At 42.1% G+C, this 21,333-nt stretch overlaps 1 protein-coding gene across 2 annotated transcripts in view; it reads left to right on the top strand.

Annotated features, from left to right (window-relative positions):
• Positions 1–21,333, top strand: part of DGKD (diacylglycerol kinase delta) — a 60,423-nt gene that overhangs the window by 18,760 nt on the left and 20,330 nt on the right. The window contains exons 1-8 of one of the 2 annotated variants that reach the window (XM_032193424.1): positions 9,926–9,983; positions 13,987–14,091; positions 14,943–15,075; positions 15,831–15,937; positions 16,497–16,622; positions 17,688–17,790; positions 18,290–18,452; positions 20,535–20,643. In XM_032193424.1, the coding sequence (XP_032049315.1) occupies positions 14,038–14,091; positions 14,943–15,075; positions 15,831–15,937; positions 16,497–16,622; positions 17,688–17,790; positions 18,290–18,452; positions 20,535–20,643 (795 nt within the window). In that variant the 5' untranslated portion in view covers positions 9,926–9,983; positions 13,987–14,037. Of the gene's footprint in view, positions 1–9,925; positions 9,984–13,986; positions 14,092–14,942; positions 15,076–15,830; positions 15,938–16,496; positions 16,623–17,687; positions 17,791–18,289; positions 18,453–20,534; positions 20,644–21,333 lie in introns of those variants that run through there. The other variant, XM_032193423.1, reaches the window with a different exon arrangement.

Raw genomic sequence — 21,333 nt, 5'->3', positions numbered from 1 at the left:
ATGACTACACTATCAGGCTCCTCCAGTCCCTGCCTTCCCTTCACTAAGGGGTGAAAGGGTGTAGGGTTATTTGGACACTTGAGCAGCAGAGGTAGTTTGCACTGTCTCCAGCTGATTGCTGTATCATGGGTGCTCAGGTAAACTACAGGAATCCTCCTCTCTTAATTTCTGTCTACTCCATCTGTCATTGCTTATAGAGGGGTTTGACTGTGGTTTACCGTGAGCTATAAAAACACTCTGAAAATCAAAAGGTTGGCTAGTGTTGCTGCTCTTGGTCTGCCACATCACTGTGTCGGTGCTTTGGATTCCTTGCAGTCTTGCAATTTTCTCTCAGTTTTCTTTGAGAGCACTCTCCACTCTGAATTTTCCCAGCTCTGTTTCTTTCTAAAATTCAGAGTTCTTCATTTTTTCCTGATTCAAATCAGCGGTGTTCAGTACTGTGTTTTTGTCCTAAACTGGAAACATCAAACATACGGTGCTGTAAAACAGTTATTTTGGAGTTGTGCGTGCTCTGGTTTTCTTTCTGTTTCTTTTTCTTCAAGGGAGACTAGTAGTTTTGGATTTAGGAAATGCATGTGTTTCTTTCTGAGGAAATGCATCCACTCTGCAGGCATCTATATTGCTTCAGGCAGAGGTTCTGCAGGGCTGGAGATATTAGACTTAGTTCATAAAGTGGTATAAACTCACACTTGGTATTGTCTGCTTCTTCTGTATTTGTTGTCCAGGTTACCTAATCTTTGCACTAAGATAATTTGCATTATGCAGACACTCTGAGTCTCCAAGCTGGGCTTTTTGGTGGAATCTTACCATTGTGGCTTGTTCTCTTTTCAGTCCTCATGACTTTAATTGGTCAGTTCTTGATTCTACTTTAAATAGAGAAATACAACTGAAGGCATTAGAGAGTTGATCAGCTCTGAGAGTTGCATGAATGACACTCCTTAGGTACTAACAAAAGAGGCAGAAAACAAAAACACTGGAGAAAACACTTAGGAGTGATAGAAAAATAAGGTTAAAAAACAAAGATGACAGTAAACCTTTTACATAGCACATAAATCTGACAGCCAATTTGTTTGCTAGAGCAGGCAGGAGAGACAGAGAAGTGGTATTAAGATGAAGAGGTCTTCCTTTAAAAAGAAGAGAACATAATATGGGTTCCGCTGTTGTTTGCTTAGTCTTTCAGTGAATGTATCCTGTTTGCACTGTAAGAACGGTTTTCAGGACTGCTACCCAAAGTTAATGGATGCATGACCATAAAATGGTCTGGGAGCATGCGACTAGGGGCATCTCTGAGCTTAAGACGTTGTGCAGCTGCGTCCCCTGAGAGGTGTAAGGAAAAGCTTTATGTTTAGCTATTGTTCCTTTAGGTCAAGCACAGTGGCTGCAGAGTTATTTAGCAGGAAGCCTCTAGGAACAAATCACATAGCAACCCCAAAACAGGCCTCCCTTCTCTCAGGAGGATTGTAGATGTAATATTTGCCAGTTCCGTCACATCTCTGCCCTTCTAAAACATCTGTCTACAAGTTAAATTCTTTTTAGATGTCTGAGCTGAAAGTGACTGGTTCTTTGCATGTATTATCCCCTAGCACTTGGAGTACAGATCTCCCACCAGTGGATTTTGCTTCAGCTGCTGTCTTACACAGTGCTTCAGAGGAGATCTGCTGTGGTACGAACCCAAGGATAACCACGTTATGCACTCTTAAGCTTTGTGGTGGCACCACAGCGGTCTTTCTGGTGAATTTTTTAGTGAATAGTCACTTCTAGCTAGTTTACATGGTGTACCAGATGCAGTTTTCTCTTCTCCCTGCAGCACGTGGTTGGAAAGGTTACATTCTCTAGACATAAAAGGACGATTGCCATTGCAGATACAAGAATCGGTGCAGTGAAGTATTTTGCAATGCTAAAATTACCTAGTAGTTTATCTAAACCTCCAGGCACCATTTTGTCATACTGAGAACAGAGCAGAACTCTGGTATGCCAGCATTAAAAAACTTTTCACTTTCTTTGGGAATCTTCAGTAATATCCAGATCCAGCATGGCTGGGAGTTCTCCATTCCCTTGGCTCTGGACAGAAAGCAGAGCTTCCAGAGGAATCAATCCTGCTGCTTTCAGTGGGACGGGCCCAACAGATGGAGTGAGTCCCTATCATTGACCCTTCCCTGGCTTGTGCAGGATTTGTGTGAAGCTGAAGGGGAAACATCTAACGTGTGTATTATTTAATAATAATGAACAATACCTGTCATAAACAGGAGGCGGCCCAGGAAGGCCATCAGACCTTTTCAGGTACCTGTGTTCTGTTTCAGTATGATTTTCATATGTTGTTTTTGGCAATGTTTTCCAGTTATTGATAGCAATTGGTGTGGACTTTCACCCTCATTCATGTAACTTTTTACATTCAACGACATTTCAACATTCACTTCCCATCCTGTCTTACTCAGAGCTCTGAGATCCCATCAGAGAAAGCTTCTGTCTGTGGAGAGAGATGTGGGTAGTTGGATTTCTTCTTTCTGGTGCTTTAGTGAAAGTTAAGTTTGGACACAGCATGCTGTTAAACACCAGGAGCCACGCTGTTGGTCCCTCCTCCGCAGTTAAAATCTCCTCGCTCGAAGAGGTGGAGCCTGAACTCCTGTGCTCCTGTAAACCCTTTTCTATTGGGAAGTACCTCTCAGCTCAGCCACAGACAGGAAACAGCATATTATTACAGTCAGTGCCTGCCTCTCCACTTCACTGCTGCCAGAAGGAAACTTATCCCAGCTCCTCCTTAAGCAGACAGCTAATCAGCTTGTGGCAAGTGGAACATAGCTCAGAAAGACTGGCCACAGAGGGGACTAATCCTATTAATCGCATGTCAAGCAACCTATTTAGTCTTTTTTTTCCAGGGGAGTAGGCTGCTCTGGACACTAGTTTAGAGGAAGATTGAACGTTAAAGGTAAGAGCAGGAGTCTTAAGTTTTCTGGACTGAGCATTGAGAAAAATAGCACCTGTGCCAGCCTAACAGATCAGTGGGAGCTCAGATTCGTTGGAATAAGTGTGCTGCAAGCTCTTACTGTTCAGGTGATCTCTCCTGTATGGATTTATGCAGATAAGTTCTTCAGAACGGGGGTAAAGGTAAATGTGCCTGCAGTGCTGTTGGAAATGCTGCACCCATCAGTTAAGAAATACTGTTTATTAACTGATGATTCACCCTAACCTATGTCACAGGAGAGAGGAAGTGTTGAGATTAGGGTAATACCTCTCCGTCAGCGCACTTGCATGACTGGAGGCAACAATGGTTGTGGCAGGTTGAGGAACAGAGAACTGCTGGTGCTCCTGAATGAGAGCATGCTGTCATCCCTGAGAGGCAACGTGGATCTCACTCTCCAGCCATATGGAAGCCTGAGGTGTGCTACAATTTTTATTATTACCGATTTGTTACTTAGAACTGACTTTATTCAGCAGCAAAGATGCCGGTTTCTGTCTTGTGAAGTTTTATGTGACTGTCTGATCTCCTTCAGACTGTGTTTTTGCTATATTGTCCCAGGACTTGTTGCTGGTGTGGTGGAATAGCATGAATCTTCATTTTGGGGTAATTAACCTGTCCTAAAAACTCAGAGCAAAGTGCTTGAGCTTTAACAAAAGATAAAAGTGCTGAAGGTGCTTCCTGATGAGGAGAGTATGTTGTTGTCTGCAAATTCATTTCACAATGAAGTGAAAGTGCCTTTGCCTCTTCTGTGGTTTTGTGTCAAATTAAATTATTTGTTAGAGTGTTTTAATATGGACAGTTTGTTGTTGACGGAGTGAACAGAGCAGCTGAAGCTGCATGTCAGACAAGGTCTGCTGCTTGTGTTCAGTTCAGGACCTGTGTGCCTGTAAAGCACAGAACTGAAAGCAGAGGAGCTTGAAACAAGACGAACTAGAAACAGGAGGAACCTGGATCAGAGGTTACTTGTGCTGGGTTGAAATACAAGCCTCAGGAAATGGCATGTGACTTACTTTTTACGAGGGGAAAGAATATAAGGCCTTTGTTACATGCTGCTTGCTGAAAGTCAGGCTTGGACTCTTCAAGATCGGGCTCACAGGAGTCAGGGAAATCTGTGTGGTTTGACGCTTGTGCAGATTCCTCGTCTGCCCCATGTGGCCTCCGCCCTTTGAAAAAGATGGACCTTAAAACTATGCTGCAGAGAGTGGCCGGGCTTCCTAGTGAGGGAGGGCATCTTCCCCTGCTTCCTCAGCAGGGCGCTGAGAGACCTACGGGGAAGACGTCAGCTCTCAAAGTGGGCAAAAAGACTTCCTAATTTTGGGACAGACATAGTTACGTTGGGCAGTCACCGAGAGCCCTGGGGGAGATGGTTCCTCACCCCACTCCTTCGTACGCAGTCTCGGATAGCCACGTGAAGGTTTGGAGAAGGGAAAGATTAGAAAAGGAGGTCTCACAAACAGGATGGTTCTTCCCCCCTCCTTTTTAAGCTGTCTTCTCTAGATTGGAAAAAATTACAGTGCACATTGGAAAGTCAGGCTTTGCTGGGGGTTGTTGTCTCTTCCACACCCATGTGTGTACACGTTCAGAAATCGTACACTCTGCTAGTGCACTTACTCTGTTTATATTGGCAGCTGTCAGAATTTCCTTTATAAGCAACTGAAAACATGACTAAAGCCATGAATTGCCATGTCTAGTGTCGCTCTGCTTTTTTCCCCCCCTCCCTTCATTAAGTGCAGCTCGGTCCCCATTTCCTGTCAGAACCACTGCAATTTCAAAATACTTTGCTATTTTAGTAGTTTGTAATCCAGACTTCAGTACTTTTTTTTTTTTTTTTTTTTCAGCTTGAGAAAAAGCCCTTCGGTAAACAGACCCTTCTGAGTCACTGTTAGTCAGTGAAAATAGTCATTTAAAATCCTTTCATGTCAAGTGTTTTTGAGACTCTTAATCCAGTCTCCTGCAGGAACTGGTCAGTAGTCTGCTCGCACCAGAGGAGGAAAAAATCTGGAGAAAAGCACATCTAAGCGAGGACAAACGCGGAAGAAGAGTTAGAGAACCTGGAAGAAATTGCCCTGGGTGGGGAGATCTGGTGATTATTGCTGCATGTTACAGAACGACTCAAAAACATGCTAGGAGTTTTCTTAAAAAAGACGAAGCTACTGTAAGAGAAAGAGGTCAGACTGTGATTTATAAATGTTTTTGTGAGAACAGGATAGAGAGCTGGAAAGTGAAAGGGACTGTTTGTGAGGAGCTTTTTTTCTCCCTAAAGGAAAGTTTACTGCTTTGAAATTAGTGTCTGTTATTGCCCGTGTGCCTGAACAATGGGAGCTTTTGTTTGATGTCTGTTTGCTCTTTGTAACCTTCGTGCTGTGTTTGGTGTTTTATCCACCTTCCTGAACAAGTCCGCAGATTCCCGTGCCTTCTCCCCCTTCCAGGTGAGGACACAAAGGCAGAAAAACCTGCGGTAAACAAGAGGTTGTTTGAGAACACTACAGGTTTGTGTTCACATAGGAGCTCCTCTAGAAGAAAGACTCTTTGTTATGTGCATCCTTCGTCTGGTTGCTTTGACGGACAAGGAGAGGCTTGCTAATAATAATCACAGCAATGAGGTCTCTCTCCAGTTGTCGTGCTTGTGATGGTTTCACTGCTGCACACAAACCAAGACTGGTTGTTGCAGGGTACCCAATGTGGAAAGCTGCTCCTCCTCTTTTGTGCTAGCTACCAGCCTTTTCTCAATGCAGCTGAGGATAGGGGTGTGTGAGGAGCTGCTACTAACAATAAGCTGTCAGTAACAAGTCGTTTTCCTACCATAGACAAGGTCTTTTATTGCTCAGTCTTGTGATTTATTAGCTGCTAGCCTTGATGTGTATGAGACCACTGAGACAGCAGCCCTAGCCCTGGTGAACATTGACCTGCCCCTCTGTTCTTCATGGTTTTGCTTCTGTTTGGATGAATAGGAAGGTTTCTCTGAAATACCCTTTGCCTTCCCAAATGTGCTGCTCTTTCTGAACAGCATAGTTGTGCTTGGGAACTCTTCCTGGCAGGACTGCATCCTTTGGAGAATAGATGAAGAGAAGATGGATGTGTGCATCTGCTGCGTGAGGAGAAGGGTGGGTGGGTGATGGAGCTGTCCTAACGTGCTTTGGCACTTGGCATGGCAGCCCTATGGATTCCCAGTTTCTCTTTCTTCATCCACGTAGAATTCTAGTGATCAGTATGTACATGTTATCAGGTTTGTCTGCATTTCATACAGTGACAAGGTTCTTCTTGCGTACTCTAGGTTTTGACAGCTATGAAGTGGTTACAGAAGTCCTAAAATCTCCCCCTGTCTGTGCTCCTCTTACCGATTGCCAAGAACAGGAATGTGCCTTGTTTAGGAATAGAGTTTCCAGAGGCATGTAGGAATGTGACCCTGGTATGAGAGATGAGCATTTTCCCAGGGAACGCTCTGTCCGGTCTGCTTTCCCACTGCAGCACCAGGGGAGATGGGGACGGGGAGGAGGCACAGATGGAGGGTCAACAGGAGTGAGCTTCACTGCGGGTAAAGCGAAGCAGCAGTAGGTGCCGATGGCAGGGCTCAGAGAAGATGCACTTTGTAGTGTGCCACCACCTGAACCTAATCGTGTAAAAATGGCCCTGAAGAGCCATAGTCCAGTGTCACACGAGAACCTTCTTTGCTCTTCCCCGTTTAGGATGGCATCCAGGTTTCAAGGAGAGAGGATTGGTACGATTTGGGTGTGCATTGGTGGTTGTAAATTTTCTGTGCTGATTAGGTCTAGGGAGCTCCAGCTGATCTGAGCCCTGAGTTATCAGGGCTGGATTTGCTGGCAAAACTGAAGGCTGAGCTGCAAATGGGAAGAGGGATGTTGTGTGTGGAAGAAGGCAAGCCTCAGTCCCCCATGAGTCTTAAGTGTTGATACTCATGTTATTTCTCTCTCCCAGACTTCAGAGACCTCCTAAAATCTTGTTGCTGTGCTGCCTAAGGCCTTCCTTTCCTAATGCTCGGCTCCGCATTGTTTCAGAAACTGACGTCAGGCTTTTAAGGTTTTAGCTGTAAAGGACTGGTTTGAGTCTGAAACTCAGTCTTTCATTCTCCTTTCTTCTCTCTTTTTCATAGAACCACGGAATGGTTGGGGTTGGAAGAGCCTTTAAAGACCATCTCATTCCAACCCCGCTGCATGGGCAGGGACAGCTCTTACTAGACCAGGTTGCCCAAAGCCCCATCCAGCCTGGCCTTCCTTTGAACCTTGTGCATTTGCTGAGGGAGTAGCACTTATCTTATTTACACTTAGTCCATTTTGCCCTCTGTGAGTTTAGCAGTCATGTTCAAAACGTGTAGTGACTTTGCTGGTGTTTGGATCTTGCTGAAGAGCCAGGTGAGGTGTTTTTACACACGCCGTTGTTCATTTACCTGTCATTGTTGCCAGAACAGGAGCTGAAGGGAATGAAATGGTTGGGTCCTCATTATAATCTCACACAACTTTCCTCCCTGAGTTTTTGGGTTCGAGGGATACCAAGAGCTTACTCCAAAATACAGAAGCAGATGTAGTAGTTAGCTGCAGCTGGTGGACATTTTCCCTGCTTTGGCCGTCTGTGATCAAGCCATTTTCTTAGCTCTTTTATTTTTGTGGTTGCAGTTCCTTGGCCTTCTGAGCTCCAGAAATTCCTGCTGTCCCCGTATCCAAATCCTCAACTGTTTTGAATAATCCAGGATCTCTTCAGGGGTTTTATGGCTAACACCTTTGAACATAAGACTATATTTGAACAGGATGTGAGTAAAAGGAAGCCGTCAGAATGAGCAGGTGTTCTCATGCACCCACTTTTGGCTACTCTGAGAAATGTATCACATCAGAAAAACTATATTTAGCAGGGTTGTGTGCCCCCCCTCACCACAGCATTTCTTCAGCCAGCTCCGTGATTGGGCCAGTGTGATCTTAACTTGTTTTGCTGTCTTTTGTGGTCACTGAGCTCACCAGATCCACTCTGATAACAAACAGTCCAACTGCGTGTTTGGCCAGGCTGCCACTTCTCTGCTGAGAAGTTTCTGGGCAGCCAGAAAATGCTGAAGGAGGAAGTGAGCAGAGATGATAAAGTTGTTTGGTGGCAGCGAGACCAGAGAGTGAAGCTTATTCTCTGGCTGTTGGGTGAAGAAAGGTTGTTCAGTACAGGGAAACACCAAAAGGGTGAAGTATAGCAGACTTCTATTTAAAATTTGGTGTCATATAAGTAGTCTTTTTTGGGCTGCCTTTCTAATCCAATTATTCACAGCTGTTCAGTGGGGAAGGACATCCAGGCACATCCAGTCCATTTTTAGAACGTGAAATGAGAAATTTTCTTTGGTTGGCTCTGTTGTTTGCCAGCTGGCCCGATTTGAAATTTCGAAATGTCAGAAAACTGGTGTTAGTTTTGGACAGGAGAGTGTGGGTCGACATGGGGGGGGAAGATTTACAGCCTGGTAAGAGGGCATGTGCTGGCTGAGGAAGAGATGGAGGAGATGAAGCTAAGTTTTGGAAAAGTGTCAGGGAAATGTCAGTATTTACACAAGACAGTCGATGAAGGCATGGCATTTTTTTCTTTTTTTTTTTTTTAGATTTAGATTTTTTTTAGATTTCGAGTGGGCAGGCTTGGAAGTTGAGAGTTTCTCTGGCAGACTTGTGGAGGGCACGTAAGTGCCTACAGAGGGGCTGATTGTCACCATGGGTCCACCAAAGATATTTCAGGAGGTTCATTCTCAGTGAGGAGTCTGTAAATCAGGCTGCAGCCTGATTTGAAGTGTCTTCCAGCCTTCCTACAGTTCTTACTCATCCTTAGGGCTCTTCAGGATCGATGAGATGATTGGCAGCTTTTTTTTTTTTTTCTTGATGACTGTTACTGAACTCTTTTGCTGGTCATTGTTAGGTCTCAATAAAGTCACCACGTGCTGAGCTCTGACCCCAGCTGCAATTGGGCGGGCATCCAGTTCCTACTAAGAAGTGAAATCTGGAGGACCCCGCCCTGAAAGCTCAGTAGCATTTGGGATCCAAAACTTATTTAATATTCCCTTTTTAGGAAGAGCAAGCACTTTTAATATACATAATCGCTCATATCTAGATAAAATTCTGAGCTGTTTCGGGGCAGGAACACTCAGAGTTCTGCCAATCCCCAAGCAAGCCAAAAATGTAGGAGATTATAAATAAATCTTAGGACTTTTTATTGTTGATTTTTTTTTAAACTCGTAGCAAGACAACTTCCATCCTAGCTCAAAAGCAATCAGATCATTGTTTTTGTGCTCTCCTTTTATATGAGAACAAGAGGTCACTGGATGACATTACTGCTTTGTAAATTTAGAACAAATAAAAGGAAATGCTACTTCACCTAGTGCGTCGTCATCCTGTGGAATATGCTGTTCCAGGATGTTAGTCAAAAGCTGTAGCTGGAACATAAAAAAATAGCCGGGCCATGCTTGTTTCTAGCCACGCTTGCCAACAGGGATGACCAAGTCTCGTGTTCCAGAGCATCGGCTCAGCACGGCTGTAGCTGAGAGCAAACACTCTGACTCCCTGCCTGGCAGAGGACAGGATTTCAGGGGGAAGATTGCTGTGGCTTCTTCTGGAGATGCTAAGAATGGCTTCTTTCTGATGTGAGACACTGGACTGGTCATCGGCCTCATCTAGACAGCACAGAGTATGCAATAGTCTTTGTACCTGCGTTAGTGTCCTGCAACAGGTGGATGACTGGAGCTGAAATTACTGGCTCATGCAGAAGGAGATAGAAGTGGCAGGATGAGTGATTTTTATTCCCTGTGAGCGTGAGTGTGTTTCTGTCATCTCAGCGGTGCCTTTTTGGGGAATAGTGCTGTGAAATGCCTGCTGCGCATCAGCCGGCGCAGGGGAGAGGCCAGCACGCCCCAGGTGTGTGGGGCTGCCTGAAAGGCAGGAGCTGCTGAACTGCTCTGAGAAGGAAGTGTCCTCGCTAACGTGTTCCTGGATTCCTAATTATCCTCATTAAAATGTTTAACTGTAACACCACTGCGGGTTAATCAGAAAAACAGGTTTGTATGCTTTCTTAATTTCCCCCAAGAATTGTTACGCTACTTATATTAAAATTTTAATTTGTCCTTTGCAGTGAAGCCTGAATTGTCCCATATTGTCTTTAGGAGTGAGGTTTGCGATTGTATTCTTCTATTTCTGATCTCTGATGATACTGCTAAATCCCAATGCAAATGTTGATTTAATACTGATTAATGGAAAATGTTCTTCATAAATTTATCGTGCACAAAGCTGTGTTTTATTTACAGTTCTGTAATTACACAATAGACCCTTTATTTTAATTCTGTGACTCTGTCTGGATGATTCAAGTATGAAAATCTCCTTGACCTCTTTATTTGTCCTCTGCCTTATAAACTTTAACTTTACTCTATGAACAGAGGATTGTCTAACACTTGATGTGGGGATTTTTAAGGTGTTGTAGTAGATAATAGAAGGAATTAGTGATTCATATATTTGTCAGTCTCCCCAGTGATCCATGAAGTCTGTAGTCTCAGAAATGAATTCTTAAGCAAGGCATCTACATTTCTGTATTTTATACCGCTGTTTTAGATTTCATGTCTTCCAAGGTGACTTAAAAGCAATTCTGTGCTTTAGCCTGTTTCTTTTTTTTTTTTTTTTTTTTTTAATAAATTGAAATAGTAAAAGGTACAGCACTGCATGGGAGTGTTCTGAAATAGGAACCCTGATGATAATTAATTTTACTAGCTGTTTTAAAATATTTATTTTTCCCCACTGCCCAGGAGTGTGCCAGTGACTTGTTGAATAAACTGGTAGCTCCTCATAAAAAATTGCTCTTTTCAAAGCAATGAAAGGTCCTTGGACTCTTGTTCTAGGATGCTTGGGCTTTCCATAGGGTACCTCTGTACATACACAGTTACAGATGTTCTTGGCTTTGCAGCCAAAGTGAGGCCCTGCACTGCCTCCTCTTAGCAGGACTTCAGAGATGCTGCTCATTCTTCTTTAACTTCACATTGATTTTAGCAGCACTGCTTTATGCTCCGTAAAAGGTTTCTCTAGGGTAACCTTTCTTACATAGAGCTCAGATGGAAATAGAGGTAATCTCCCACTTTTCCTCTTTCCCAAGGAAAGAGAAAGACTCCTGTGATTGCCTTCTTTCAGAATAAATTTTATCAGAACTAGAATTGTTTAAAGGAAAATTCAGGAAAAAGGGAAGAAGTTCTTTGAAGTTTTATTTTTAGAAAATAGTAAATACTTATTTCTGTTTATTTACCATTGATACAGATAGGATAATTTTGTTCAAAATAGCATGCTACATGCTGAAACTGTTCCTAATATAAATGGCCAGTCCTTGCTTGGAAAAAGCATTTAGTTCCATTTGTTGTCTACGTGATGTTAGTGGCAGTGGCGTGCTCTTCTACTTACTGGTAGTCCCCTTAGCATAGTTAGTGTTACTGCAGTTGAATACTGCAGTCTAACCTATAAAAAGAAATACATATTGTGAAAACTGAAGGGCTTAGAATAACCCAGAATTCTACAGATAGACCTTTTTTTAAGTTTTCATTAAGTATACATTTCTTACTGCACTCTCTGAGCTGTTCTGATATCGACAAGAAGTCTGCTCTTCAGTTTCAGAGGTTTTTATTTTTAACCTGTTTTATGAATCATAATGAGAGAAATGAGAAATGGACCGGAAAGTGGTAGTTAACGGGTTACATACTGGGATGACGCGTGTGTGGTTTTTTAGTGCTGCTTAACAAAACCTTGGTGGCATGCTTGTGAGAGTCACACCGGCCTCATCAACCTAACGTAGTCCTAGTCTGTATTAATCTGGTGTTGCAGATGTTACAACACAATTTCCTGGAAATGCAAATGATGAAGATTTTTTTTATGTACAAATTGTAGAGGGATAAAGGAGTGTCTGGAAGCTTTTTGAGTTGACTGTATGGGGTTTATCTGGCATGGGTGCTCCAGGCAGGCAGCAGCAGTTCCCCTGCGGCTGTGCAGGCCCCTGGTGGAGCAGGCTGTCCCCCTGCAGCCCGTGGGGCCCACATGGAGCAGATCTCCACGCTGCAGCCTGTGGAGGAGCCCCCGGTGGAGCAGGCCTCTGGTCAGAGCTGCAGCCCGTGGAGAGGAGCCCATGCAGGAGCAGGGGGTCTGGGGGGAGCTGCTGCCTGCCCGTGGGGGACCCGTGCTGGAGCAGTTTGCTCCTGAGGGATGGACCCCGTGGGACAGAGCCATGTGGGAGCAGGTCTTGAAGAGCTACTGCCTGTGGGCAGCCCCTACAGAATTAGTTTGGTAAGGGCGGCATCTTGTGGGAGGGACCCCACATAGAGCAAGGGAAGAGAGTGACCAAGAAGGGAGCGGTGGAGATGAAGCATCAGGGACTGACCACAGGCCCCATTCCCTGTTCCCCTGTGCTGTTCAGGGAAGGACATGGAAGAGGGTGGTGGTGGTGGGGAATGTGTTTTGAGTTTGCTTCTGGTTTCTCACTGTTCTAGCCTGCCTAGTGATAGGCAATAAATGATATTAATCTCTCCACATCGCATCTGGTTTGCCCACGATGGTAACTGTTGAGCAACTTCCTTGTCCTTTTCTCAGCTCCTGTTTCTGTTACATGTTCTCTACCTCTTTCTCTGGAGAAGGGGAATGAGAGAGCAGTTGTGGTGGAGTTTAGCTGTCCATTGTTGTGAAACCACCGCATCGACACAAAGGAGATCCTTTTTTTTTGTTAATGATGCTCAACCTTAATGCGGATTTTCTTAAATCCAGGTCTTGCAAACACTTCAATATTGTTCTTATTTAAAAAGTCAGTTGGATGGAAATAGGACAGACTTGTACACAAAGAAACAGTGTTAGTATAGTGTGGAGAAGAAACACTTCTGTCTTTGGAAGAATAAACGTTGATTTATTGTCAAGTTGGGACCCCAGCTGAATGGATAGCCCTGTGGATAGCAGGCGTGGTCCCCTGACCACGTTAGGACCTTTTATTTCTCTCTACTGCCGCCATCTGACAAACCAAGAGAGCATTGGTGGGAGGCTACACACAGGCTTGTCTGCCTTCCTGGGCAGAATGGAGCTTTGGCACCACATATGTCTTCTACTTGTTTGTTAAACACTGAACTGTTTGTTTAACGTGGGGCAAACAGCACATCAGAGTTAGCCCAGAGTAGAAGCAGACTGAAAACAGTGTTTATAGGAGGCAAATTCACCACAACCCCAAGCTGCTGGTGGAAGTTGGGTTGGACATCTTTTCTGTCCCAAGTACTTGTCAGAAGACAAGAGGATTAAAAGTACTGTCATTTCTCTTTTAGATTGTTTATTTTGCTTCATTTCTCCCCTCTTCTCTCTTCACTTGTCATCAATCTAAAATATTTTTTGGTATGATGTTACAGAGCATTAGAGTTTGTGAGCTCTGCAATCACACTGTAGCTGGGTATGGTATAGCATACTTAAGAAACCACAGAACCACAGGGGATGTAGGTCAGTTTTTAAGGAAAACAGCCCTTATGGGTCATTCTTTTGGTATGTCAGTCACTGATCTGATGAAATTTATGTTAATTTGTCTACTAGTTTTAGGATTTTTCCCTCTTGAATACTTACTATTGTGCTTTCAGTCTAATTTAACAAATATGTTATTTAATTTATTAATTGATAGAAACTGGTACATTAAGCTGTTATTTTTGCAAATTTAATGCCAATTTAGAAAGTCATTAAGTGCGTAAAAAAGTATGCAAGGTCTGCACATGTGATGTATTAACTTTTACTGTCCAGTGCCTGATTTGCGTTGTGCTTACTGGAATATGAGACATATCTTTATTCAGTTCTATATTAAGAATGAGAGTTAATATTTCTGTGGTTCTGTAAGTTTATCAAAAGAATTAATGTAAATTTTGGGAGAAGGGAAACATAGTTCAAAGGTGTAAATGACTTCTGTTGTGAATCTCATTGGTTCTGAAAATAGCTTCAATACTAGCAATAATGTGTTCTCTCACTGTCTTTCACTGACGTGCTCAGAATACACATTAATTTTATCTCTCCCTTCAGATTATCACTCCATGTCGGAAGCTCATCCTTTGTGCTGATAACAGAAAAGAGATGGAAGATTGGATTGCAGCACTGAAGACTGTACAGAACCGTGAACATTTTGAGGTAATAGGAAAATGTGTTCCTTTATACTCTGTGCATCCTCTTCTAAAAACCAGCTTGTTTTGAGATTGAGTCAGCCTTCAGTGAAATTAACAGAAGTCATTTTTATTGACTGTAGTGGGTATAGCATTAGGCCTTCTGTAAAAAGTATCCCAGATACACAGAAATGATTCTCCAAAGAGTGTACTTTATATACTCACTTAGTAACTTTGAGAGCACTTCTTTTTTGAGAGTGTAGATAGATTATGAAACACAGTTTTCCTTCCATTGTCTTTTCACTCTTCTGTTATCCTCCCTGTCCTGTGTTGCACCTTGTCTGCTTGCTATTCTGCCTGTTTCAGTGCATATCTTTGCTTTCTGGGACTGTATGTAGACCAGAACTGACAGCAAAAGAAACTGTCCTGAGTTCTTCTCACTCTGATGCTTGTCTTTCTGTTCCCTCCATTATGCTAGCAAAATCATTCCTCTGCAATGCAATGAACTGGATTGAGGAACTGATCCTGCTGAAATCTTAATACAAAAAAAAAAAAAAATGGAGAAGGGAAGGATTGACTTCAGCAGATAAATTCTCCAGCTCATTTTCCTATGCACAATTGTAGTGAGACAAGCATGGGAGATAGCACAGGAGCAGGAATTAAGGTCTTGCTTCTTCTTCAAGCAGAAGCATGAGCTCTTCTGGCTTAAAGAGCTTCTTGACCTACAGGTGCTGTGTGTAAACTGCATGTGGCCAACTCTTCCCTAGTAAAGTGTTCTGCTTCTGCCTTTTCTGACTGCTCTGCACAAGTCTTTGTTCTAAGGAAAAGCGGTCTTGTGTCTCTGCTTCAGATTTTGTTGTAATGCATCTATTTTATTAGTCTACCCAGTACAGCATGGACCATTTCTCAGGGATGCATAACTGGTACGCCTGCTCACATGCTCGGCCAACATACTGCAATGTGTGTCGGGAGGCATTATCTGGAGTCACGTCACATGGGCTCTCATGTGAAGGTAAGAGTGCTTCTTTGTCTCCTGTTTTGGGAGTGTCATCTTTATGGCTCCATGCCACATTCTAGAGATCTTTTAAGAGGAATATTGTTAACAGTCTGTTTTCCATACAAGACAGAATCAGATTCTTGGTATTCTGTAAAAAAAAAAAAAAAATAAAATATATAATAATAATAATAATAGAAATGATAAAATTTTCATGCTGATTTTAGTATTAGACTTGACAGAAGTATAGCTTTTTTTTTCATTACCCAAATACTGACATCCCTTATTAAAATGATGCTTCTGAAATTAACAGGTACGTAATTCTGAGGTATGAGATTAAATATTCATGAGAATTCTCCTGTTCATAAGAATAGTCATAAGAAAGTCCTTTCTAAGTGTTTAAATGCCAGGAGGTTATTTTTTTAGCTTTAGCATAGCAGATGTGCATGCCTGTGGACAGCTCATACTTGTAGCATGAATGAGGTTACACCCACACTGTGTAAAAGGATGATGGAGTGTATGACTATGTAAATCACGTCAAGTGATAACGAAGCTTTGTACAAGGAACTAGTAAAAGTGATGAGGCAAGAATTAATAGCTAGCTCATCCTACTCATTATGCTTACAGTTGATAGTTTTGGCAGTACTAACAAGGGTAGTGTGTGCCTATGCTTTCTTATGGAGTCAAATATGGTCACTTGGGAAAGATTTCACACAGACTGCCACATTACGTGTTCTGAAGCTGGATTAATATGTTCTTTTCTTCCTCTCTAGTGTGCAAGTTTAAAGCCCACAAGCGGTGTGCTGTGCGGGCAACCAATAATTGCAAGTGGACAACTCTGGCCTCTATCGGGAAGGATATCATTGAAGATGAAGATGGGGTAGGCATTAGTCACAGTTCCTTTAGCCGTAATCTTGATGTTGAAGCACTGGCATGTGCTCTGTGCAGCTTTCTGCACAGTAAAAGTAGTAATTGTGCCTTTATGTGTTAGTGATATGGGAAAGGTCTCTACTGTCAGAGCATAAAATTCTGCGTGAAGAGTCTGACCAGGGTACCAAGGACGCCTTAATAGCAAGAGAAAACTGCTGCAGACCAGGGGGAGTTGCGGTTAGATAGTTGGAGGCATAGGGAATCTGGTCTGATTTTTGGCAAAGGAAAGATAAATGATAAATATCTTAGCATATGGGATGTCTGATGCAAGTTTTTGTTTCCTCAGTAGCCTGGGGTATATCACCTGGTCTCTTTGTGTTTGAGCATGTTGTGAACTGCCAAAAAAGATTGTTAGGTGTTTTCTAGAAATTACCTTTGCTGTCCTCAAAGAGTGCATGTAAAGACTTTTCAGTTGGATATATGTGAAAGCCACAGTGTATCCTGTTACCTTAAATTGCATGATAGAAAGTCCATATTCGTTCACTCCTCTCCCTCTGTCCCATTTGCAGATCTCGATGCCACATCAGTGGTTGGAAGGAAACCTGCCAGTGAGTGCCAAATGCACTGTGTGTGATAAAACCTGTGGCAGTGTCCTGCGTTTGCAAGACTGGCGCTGCCTTTGGTGCAAAGCCATGGTGAGTTGAATAAATGTCACCATTCCAGTAAAAGGGTAGTCTCTGATCAGCTCTGTGATGTGTTCTTTTAGTGACTTTTACTTAAAATGAAATCTCCACCAGTTCTGTCGGTGTTTGCCATGAAGAACCTGATTGTTCAATCTGTAGGTGATAAACAGCCTGCAAGAGAAAGAAGTTTAACTTGTGCTGAAAAGCATCACCGTGATGCATAAAAGACAGACATGAAATAAGTTCCTGGCTTCTCTGCAAGCTCAGTTTCTTTTGATAGTGTGCTTTCATAGAAGAATCCAATTATTCTAGATATGAATCAATGCCTCAGGCATGGGAGGTACTTGATTTTAAGGGGCTGTTTTTTGGCAATTCTGCAAGTTGAAAAGAGAGGAGGAAAAAAGATGATAAAGAATACTAAGTTATTTTAATAATAGCAATTCCTTTCCCATTATAATAGGTTTCTCTTACATAAACACCGTAGTTAGGTCTTGCTATGCTTCCAGTTGTCTATAACATTAATAATGGAAGTATCACAAAATTTATAATGAGTTGGGACGGGTGCTCAGACCCCAAGCAAACCCTCTGTCTTGCAGTCTTCATGTACTAGAAATGACTGAAGTGCCTAATTCTACTTCATATTTACTTTTTTGGTTAGCTTTTCTCATCCCTTCTTCTCTTTCTTCTTGTGTCCCTTATGTGCTCCTCCTTCGTTTTTTTGAATTCTCAGCTTCTTTTTTTGCTGCTTTTCAAGAAGCTAAGGCTTTCCTTGATCTCAGCTGAGGCTAGAATTTTGAAAGCAGAGGACTGGATGGCTTTTAAAAACATAATTTATTATCTGGTTCTTTCAGCACTCAAAACACAGCACATGCTAACGGAAAGAGGGGAGGAGAATTGGTAGAAAACAGATTAGATCATTCTTTAACATGACCTCATTAATGACATTTCCTTGGGTTCTTCCCCTCTTCCTGTCTTCCTATCTGTTACAACCTCTTGTAGGGTGGCTCTATGAGTTATACCACAGTGCCCAAAAAGCGTGCAAATGATTTATTTATTTATTTATTTTGGTATTTTCAGGTACACACAGCGTGTAAAGAGTTGTTGCCAAACAAGTGCCCTCTTGGGCTGTGCAAAGTATCTGTCATTCCTCCTACTGCTCTTAACAGCATCGATTCAGATGGTAAGTATCACTAGTAAGTAGTGCCTTCTTTCTCTTCCTCTCAGTCATGCTCCTTCCTGATAACACTATTAATCCCAGGCTCTGTCAATGATGATTCTGCTTTTGGTGTTGCTGATATTCCAGACTAGAAGATCTTGCTGAAGTATGGTGCTGAGCTGTTTGCTTTGCTTATTACTCTGTAACATCAGTATTTGCTGAGTTGCAGCTGTTAAAATTTATTGAGAACGACTATGTTGCAGAAGCAGTTTGGGAAGGTTGGGGAAGCTGAAAATTTTGACATACTGCTAGGAGATAAGTGTGACATTTGGCAGCATGAGGTATGGTTCATGCTGGATTCAGGGCTGAGTGCATTTGGCATGTAACCAGTGAGTGCCATAAGCACAAAGAAAGTATTAGCTTCTTCATTGCTGTGTTAAGGTATGGGGTGTTTTGTGTTTTTTTTTCCTCACCCCATCTCTCAGCTTTTCCTCCCTCCCTGCTACCTCTTTCCTCAACATAGGTTTCTGGAAAGCTACTTGCCCACCTTCTTGCACAAGTCCTTTGTTGGTCTTTGTCAACTCAAAAAGCGGAGACAACCAGGGAGTAAAATTTCTACGAAGATTCAAACAGCTACTGAATCCAGCCCAGGTCTTTGACCTCATGAATGGAGGACCTCACCTTGGGTAAGCAACTGTTCTATAGAGGCATGTTTTCCTTGTAAATACCAGAAAAGCACAAAGGATTTATTTGATTATAAGGTCATCCTCAGATGTAACAAGGAGCCTATTTCTCTGAGAAGACTGGGCATATGCAAAGTTTGGAGGGGTTTTCCCCTCCCTGTGTTTGGTATTATTGATTAGTTAAAACAAAACATGTTATTGAAAAAGGTTATTATATCCATTCATCAGTAACAGCAGAACAGCTTGAGGGATTTTGGGGAAATTCCAGAAACACTCCCCTGGAAGAAGACCAAGCATGGAAATTTTGAATCCAGAAGTAAACTGACAACAGACTTGTAACAGGCATCCTAATATACTGTTAACAAGTGTTAACTTGAGTTAAATCGAGTGAACAATCGGGTATCACAGATACCAAATGAATATTGTCAAAATGAGATTTATTCAGAAGGAACTTAACCTGGTAAGTTTGTGAAACATCCATTCCTTAAAGATTTTATGGTGATGTTGGAAAAACATCTCTTATGAATGCTTTCACTAAAGTTGTTTATGCCCTGGGATCTAGGTGACATTTCAGGCTTGTTTACCAGATTTCACTAGAAAATCTATTGATTAAGGAAAAAAAAAAGAGAGAGCAAGCAACCTGTGGAATAAATTCCTTTACTGTTTCTGCAACTCTGTTTAAAACAAATAAACAAGAAAGGTCCCCAGTTTGCTTCTTCTAAACATTTCTGTTGCAACAAATTTGAGTGACTTTCTCAGGAATTAGTACTTCTTATAAATAAGAGCCAACACAAGATGAACCTCTATCATATTTTGATATGATTGACTCAAAGTCTATTACTGCAACCTACAGGTGCAGGGTGCTAAATCTGGGGAGTGGGTGAGTGACCACTAGGATCTGCTGGGAACTATAGCTGGAACCGTAAAAAGCTGTTTGTTGCCACAGTGCATTGCAAAAGACTGGCCTTTAAAACTGTAGCATGCTATCCAAGGGATGTGCTTGGCTGATAAATAATTTACAGAAAACTTTTAAAATTAAATATTTTCCTTCTTCCTCACCCCAGTTGGACTGATTGTAGAGAAGTATTTTGCCTTTAAGCAGGAGTGAAGAGAAGGAATCAATTACTTTCTCAGGCTGTCATGCACACTAATCAAAGAGCTGCTCTTTTCTCTTTTAAAAAGCAAGTGATAGTACAGGGTAAAGAGCACTTCTTAATAATTTATTCTAAACTTGTGCCAGTCAAACAGTACCATAAGATGTTGTCATATCTGATAGCTGTTTTTCATGTGTCAGTAATGGTTGAAGAAATAAGGATTTTCATGTACTACAGCAAATCCTCTTTAGGTAATAATAAATACATATATTTACTCAACAAATAAATAAAAGCATGCAGTAGTTCTGGAGGATGTTCACTAAGAAACATAGTTTCAAACAGCAAGGAGAGGTTGTTTTTACATTTAATACTCTGGAATGAGTGAATAAGAGAAATTCACACTTGTATTGCTGGAGAGTTGTTTGCCTGCCTACGGGCCAGAGAAGACACCAGAGCAGTGGTTTATGTTGCTTTCCCAGGAGGAGGACTGAAATTTTGAGGCTTTATATCCTCTTACAGTTGTCTGCTTACTGAATGACTGCATAAAGTTCCCACTCTTCAAACCTTGCTTTAATTGGCGTGGCCTTAGTGTGGAGGCAGTGACATCAGAGCACTCCAAATAGCGACAAATAACTAGTGTTAGGCTGAACACAGCAAATCTGCAAAAAGGAATTAATTCAATGGATAATCAGCTATCACATGCTTGTTTCCTCTTCTGTTCAGACAAAAGTGCCTTGCTTTAGAAGGAGAGTGTGTCTGGGATGTGTATCTGTGGTGAATAGCCATTGTAAATTGCTTAGCTGTATTTATAATTCCTTATTTATAACTATTTGAATTCATTTGTAATCTGACAGTGGCCTGTATTCATTACAAAATCAGAGTCAAAGCAAATCCGACATGTTTATAGCCTAGATTGGAATTGTTTATTGTTCCTTTCTGTAACAGCTGATTGCTCTTCTCCTTTGATTTTTTTTCTTTCCTTTCTCTGTAGTTTACGCTTATTCCAGAAATTTGACACTTTCCGGATTCTAGTTTGCGGTGGGGATGGAAGTGTTGGCTGGGTTCTCTCCGAAATTGATAGTCTCAATCTTCACAAGCAGGTACCTGCCCAATGAGCTTGGTTGGATGTAAGAAAGAAGGAAAAACAACAGGGGTTGAAGAGGACTTTCTTTGATCAGATCATACAGATGTAGTTTGCCCCAGGATTGAAACTGCTGAAAGCTTACCACAATAGTGTTCTTGCAATAATTTTCTGCAGGAAGCAGCACTGCTTATCTATTCCTATCTACAGTGTTCCTCTCCAACTCCCTTGTACAAGATCCAGTTTTTAGAGTAGTTGAGTTACTCCTGCTCTGTTGCCACTAGGGACTTAAACTTGGAAATGGCTGCAATTAGAAAACCAGCGTTTCAACAAGGGTAGCAATCCTCATCTATCCCCTGTAATTCTCATGATGTTTCTGTGTCCTTGGATAGCTGGAAACTTCATTGGAATAGACATAACTCGCAGGGTTTAATTTGTTTCCATTTTGTCTTGTAGAGGGCTATGCTAATTTTACAGAAAAGGCAATAGCACCACCTGATGGTTAAATGAGTGTATCTGCAGAATGGAGTATCTTAGCAAGGTTCTCTGGGTGGCAGCTGTAATGCACTCCTCTCTCAAGTAACAACCTAAAAGCAGAGGGAACCTGTCTTTACTTGCGTGCTGTTCTGGCTGTTTTCCCCATCCAGTTGCTTTTCCCCTCTCTCAGGGTCTACCTAGTTCTCAACCACTGCTCTGTGTAAGGAATCAG

The sequence above is a fragment of the Aythya fuligula genome, chromosome 9 (genome assembly GCF_009819795.1).
Source record: "Aythya fuligula isolate bAytFul2 chromosome 9, bAytFul2.pri, whole genome shotgun sequence".
Taxonomy (NCBI): Eukaryota; Metazoa; Chordata; class Aves; order Anseriformes; family Anatidae; genus Aythya; species Aythya fuligula.
This window is presented reverse-complemented; position numbering and strand designations above follow the sequence as displayed.